This window comes from Harmonia axyridis, chromosome 1 (assembly GCF_914767665.1).
Source record: "Harmonia axyridis chromosome 1, icHarAxyr1.1, whole genome shotgun sequence".
NCBI lineage: Eukaryota > Metazoa > Arthropoda > Insecta > Coleoptera > Coccinellidae > Harmonia > Harmonia axyridis.
Window position 1 is genome coordinate 60,719,859 of NC_059501.1, and position 5,753 is coordinate 60,725,611.

The 5,753-nt window shown below is 31.6% G+C and overlaps 1 protein-coding gene across 1 annotated transcript; it reads left to right on the forward strand.

Moving 5' to 3' along the window:
• Positions 1-2,673: 2,673 nt before the first annotated feature.
• Positions 2,674-3,857, forward strand: LOC123670594 (coiled-coil domain-containing protein 12). The gene is made up of 2 exons (XM_045604098.1): positions 2,674-2,974; positions 3,053-3,857. Exons 1-2 carry the CDS (start codon positions 2,853-2,855, stop codon positions 3,381-3,383), a joined length of 453 nt encoding a protein of 150 aa, XP_045460054.1. The 5' UTR covers positions 2,674-2,852; the 3' UTR covers positions 3,384-3,857.
• Positions 3,858-5,753: the final 1,896 nt, after the last annotated feature.

Below are 5,753 nucleotides of genomic sequence, written 5' to 3' on the forward strand. Positions count from 1 at the left end.
ATATAATCTCTCTTCATCAGCACGGATTTCGGAAGGGACGATCAACTATCACTGCTCTGGCAAGTATAGTAGAGAATATAATAAGATCTTTTGATGACAGGGAAATTGTTGAACTACGCTGTTTAGATCTGAGCAAAGCATTTGACAGTGTGGCGTATGATCTGTTGCTGGAGAAGCTAGAATTTTTTGGTTTCAGGGGGCCAGTTCTCGCTTTGCTGGGATCGTACTTGGAGGACAGATGTCAGGTTGTACAGCTGGATGATATGACATCTGAAAAAGAAAGCATAACGATCGGAGTACCCCAAGGATCTATTCTGGGACCGCTTCTCTTCATCTTGTATGTCGACGACCTTTTTGATGATGTTGGTTGTGATCTGAAGTGCCAGTATGCTGACGACTCCAGTTTTGGTGTGAGGGATTCGAGTGTGGAAAATACGAGGAATAGAGCAGAGTTATGCTTAGAACGGGCAAAAACATGGTTCCAGTCAAACGGACTGAAGTTGAATGTAGATAAATCCCAGAGGTTAATGTTAATATTCACCACCAAACAAAGTGCAGTTGACGAGAGTGTGATTCTTTTGGGTGTTACTTTGGACAATTCATTCTGCTGGAAGCCCCACATACACAAGCTGACCAAACGATTATCATGGGCAGTGTACAATGTGAGAACAATTAAAAATTGTTTAAATGAAGAAGCAGCATTACTCACCTACTTCACACTGTTCCACAGCGTCTTAACTTATGGCGTTATTCTATGGGGAGCTGCACCAGATGCTTCAGTAGTATTCCTGCACCAGAAGAAGGCGATAAGAGCAATTGCTGGAGTATCACAGAGAACAAGCTGCAGGGAGCTGTTCTCTCAGTATGGAATAATGACCTTACCAGCAATATACATACTTGCCTGTCTATGTTCCTTGTACAAGAGTGACAAAACCGAGTCATTTCATCATGATTATTCCACTAGAAACCGAAATAAATGGATACTCCCACAACACCGTATAAAGAGAACCCAAGATAGCTTCAACTTTTTGGGTATCAAGTTGCTAAACAAACTTCCTCAAGGCTGGTTGGAGCAAAGCAAGGTTTCCTTCAGACATCAGATGAAAAGGTTTTTGACAAAAAATGTATTCTATTCCATAAAAGAATTTTTAGATTATAAATTTTAGATTTTGAATTTTAGAATGCAGTTCACTTATTATCTGTAAGCCAGTTGCCATTGTGGTTTTTTTATTGAAGTTTTTTTATTGTGACTTATTATTGAAGTTTTTAATGTGACTTATTATTATTATGTATTGGATATTTATTGTATCAATTTTTTAAATATTTAACTTTGACGCACCTTGTAAATTATTGAAGGTTAATTTTATTTATTTGTGATGTTTTGAAAGCAAATAAATTCTATTTCTATTTCGATTCTATTTCTATTCATTAGAATTCAGTTGAGCACGTTTTTTATTCATCACATTCCCCGTTTCCTAAATCATTCATTCGATTTAAATTTGAATCCATAAAAATACATTTTTGCTTCACTAAAATAATTTTTATAAAAAAAGTGTGGGGCTTTCCATACTAAATCTCTGAATAGGAATTCACTAATACCCCAACAATATAAATTGGTTTTCAGCTATAGCCTTTAAGAACAGCGTCGTCTTTTTACTATAGAGCTTTATAATTTTTAAGAATTCAGGAGTATTTTTAAAGAAATCGACAAAACGTCCAAAGCTGAATTGGACAAGGTGATTTTGAGTTCAAAAAAACGATTTCATATGAAATTGAAATAATTCCTGAGTACAATATCGGAGGCTCCATCAAAGAAAATTCAAAGCGAATAATGGGGCTCAAATATATACATAGGTACATACATATAATAATAATAAAATAAGGAATTCCTTATACTATGGTATATGGTATGTTAAAGTTCAAGTTTTTTTTTTCCTTCACAAGATATATAACTTGAATAGGAATAGATATTCCAATTTTCATCTTGTGCATCCTGTGATATGCTTATTTTGTATATGCAAATCTACATGGTGATTTTTTTTATGAAAGGGTACCAGCTTATATCCTCCAGAACTTTTTTTGGTGAAGCTCTGCTACTTCAGAAAAATGTAAAAAGAAACTCTGGTCTATTACTTCACTTTTCGATTTGTTGTAATTTTGTCGTAACTGCTATCGATTTCGAGAAAAAAATTCAAATAACTCAGTAGTTATTCTCAGGAAAATCCAAATTATGACAAACATTCAGTTAGTAAGCTATGATGAATAAATGAATTATAAAGTTTTGGTACTTATTTACCCATTCTGTAGCGAAGATTGATAAAGATTCGATAAACTGATATAAGCATCACTAAAAAGTACGACTATACTAGAAACACCCTGTATCTCGAAAACGAAGCGTTTACACGCTCATGTTCATGGAACTTTTAATTCCTAAAATTATCCCAGGAATCTCTCAATTTCATTCAAAAGTCCATTTTAGGAAAACCCAGTATAAGGTAAGATCAATCGAATTGGTAATAATAATTAAAAAAAAATATTTTGAGTAAGTTGGTTCAAAGTAAGTTATTAAAACCTCTTTTTGTCACATTACAGATATTAGTAAACGTTGTTGTGGAAATTTGTTTTCGATTACCCCCAAGAAAAAAAAAAGATCTACGCCCTTGATTTTGGATTATGGTCTATGTACAGTATGGACACAGAATACTGATTTTATGATTTTAAGGTTACTTCATTTTAAAATTTAATTCAAACTATACAAGAAGGAATTCATTATTATTATTGAAAAATTCACCAATATATACCATATAGACACTTATAATAGGAGCAATATTCTACTTATGTAAATACTGATTATGGAAGGAGAATTATCGAAATTGGAAAAACAAGCGTTAGCTCGTAAAGAACGATTGAAAGAACTCAAACGTAAACGAAATCCAGATGAGCATAATGGAATAACAGAAAATGCATTACCGAAGTAGGTACCCCTAGAAATGATCAAATTTAATTTCTACGTTTTTATGATTCTACAATTAATCCTTACTGATTTTTCCAGACCTAAATTCCGAAGTTATAAACCAGAACATGACGACTTGAGTAAAAATAAAGTTCCTGATGCGAAACCAGAAGATTTAACAGAAGAAGTCAAATCTCAGCTGGAATCTGCAAAGGAAAGTATTATCATAGATAATTTGGACTTATCAACACTTGCTCCTCGTAAGCAAGATTGGGATATGAAGAGAGATCTTGCTAAAGAACTTGAAATATTAGAGAGGAGAACTCAAAAAGCAGTTGCTGAACTTATACGTGAAGAACTCAAAAAAAGGCAGAATCTAGGAGATGTTGCAAGTTTAGATATGCCAGGGTCAAAACTAGTAATTTCATAGTAAAAATAGAATGAAATGAAACACCATAATTTCTTTCTAAATTGATTGAACACATGCAGAAAGAGTATATGTAACAACCAAAGAAAGAGATATTTAAGAAGGATGCTATACTGGATTAAATTATTTTTACGATGGTTTTATCTTTCTTTTAAAGGTAAAACCAAAATTTGTACAGTAACACATATTTGCTGATTCAAATTTACTTCGTATTTTGCTGGGAACATAATGGTGATAACTCTTGTATTAATTATTTATCAAATATACTGTGTTCTGATTACACAATGAATATTTGATTGTCCATTAAGCAATAATTACTTACACATACTATTTGTATAATGAAGCCTATATACTCCATTATTACTAGTAATAATTGACCACATACGACAGAATACATTACAATGCAAGAAACTTTAGAGGAAAGTTGAATCATTTGTTATTTTTCTATGAAGAGATGAATAAAAACATGCTATTAATTTTATTATTCTATACAAACCTTCAACAACTTTAAAAAACTTGCAGCTCCATCATCAATTTTTGATTCTTCTTTTATAAAATTAATGAGATTGGTAATTCAGTAGAATATTATTCAACAAACTTTTACTTAGCAGGTTCTGGTCATTTTTACCAAGTAGGGTAAATGCACTGGTTCTCGACCAGTTAACAGAAACATCGATTTCGAGCACATCTTTTTCACACATAAACTTATAAAATTTTAAAGGTGTTGGTGTTCATCGATTCTTTGGCGAGTTTTAAATGATTTGTCATATAATTTTAAGCGTTCTTTTCGCATTTAACCTTCGAAATGTGAAAACATAGTAAATTTCAATAACTTCAGTTCACGACCATGCTGCAGAGTTCTCGACTATTTTTGTGTTAGTTTTCGACCACTAATTATAGTGGCCGCTCAACTTAAAAATTTCATATAAAACTTTAGAGCGAGATGAGTGATTAGTACTTACTTTCGTAACGTACCATCGCCATCACTACCTATCACTCAGATGAGGTAGTTAAGTGAGAAACACTTGGAACGTAAAAAAAAATTATTTTGCAAAAGTTTCCACTTTCTATAAATATTTCAAAATAGCAACTCATATACAATACTCTCTGGTTGTTTTGCTCTTAATATCTATTTAGAAACTAATGAGTAAATAAAATATAAAACACCGACCACCAATGGTCGAGAATTAAGTACAATGAAATTGGTTCTCGGCCGCGAATAAATAAAAGGTAGAAATAAGTGTTTCAACGTTAATTCGGTGGTCGCAAACTAATATTCAGAAAGAAGATATATAAATGAATCTGGGTATCGAAAAAAAATGAAAATGATCCAACAGAAATATATCGGTTGAAATAAACAATTATTGAAGTAACATATTGGTTCTCGACCACTTTGGTCGAGAAATAAAAGATACAAATTTTCCAATACCAGTTCGCGACCGCCGAATATTGAACAAAAAAATATACATTTATTTGCTTCTTTATTGGAATACACTCAAAAATATGTCTTATAGTTCATATGGGACAAAATATACATACATAATTCATTCAAAATAAAAAATAATTACTGTTTTCTGGTCATATATCACAAAGCACTTTTCTAAGAGAGGACGAGAAAGAACCCTTTTCTAAGAAAGACGATTATAAACTAATTTTTAGCGCCAAAACTTTGACCTATACCCCTACTATGCAAACTATCTTGGAAGGGTAGAATGGTCGAGAACGCGTACGGCGAAAATATTTTGCACTACATGATATATTTTTATTATTATTTCATCTCAAATCACGGAATGGTCGAGAGCCAGTGCCGGTCGACTAACCAGTGCATTTACCCTATGAAGGAAGTGAAAGAATGGTTTGATAGAAAATATTTTTATTTTTTTATTTATTATTTCATTATCAATAATTTACATTTTTTCAATTTAAGAATAGATGGTCATGTTTATAAAACAAGGAATTTTAATCATTATCCTTGATACATTGGTTCATGAAATACATCATTCAGAAATGTGATTCTTAACAAGGAAAATGGAAAAATAAAATAAACACACTTTGCACATTCAAAAAATTACATATAATCACATTTATCCTTAAATAGAAATCTTTGGTAATAGTTACTCGATATTAATACAGAATAATCAACATAAGGTTCGTATCTTTCAATATTATTATAAATATGAGAAGTAAATGCAGATTATTGCTTATCACTGAATAATTCCACAAACTTATATACACCTACTTCGAATGAAGTGTAAATATACATCATCACACTATATATATAAAAATTTTAATCAAAGAGTGTATTTCACTTTACAGCCTTCTGCTTCAATATCACAGGTTTTTGTGATATTTACTTAAAAACATTTTAAAATA

What these genes read in the sequence shown, in the direction of transcription:
- LOC123670594 (XM_045604098.1), top strand. Translation starts at nt 2,853, where the DNA reads ATGGAAGGAGAATTATCGAAATTGGAAAAACAAGCGTTAGCTCGTAAA. An exon ending in ACAGAAAATGCATTACCGAA is followed by an intron (nt 2,975 to 3,052) that starts GTAGGTACCCCT and finishes TGATTTTTCCAG; the next exon opens with ACCTAAATTCCGAAGTTATA.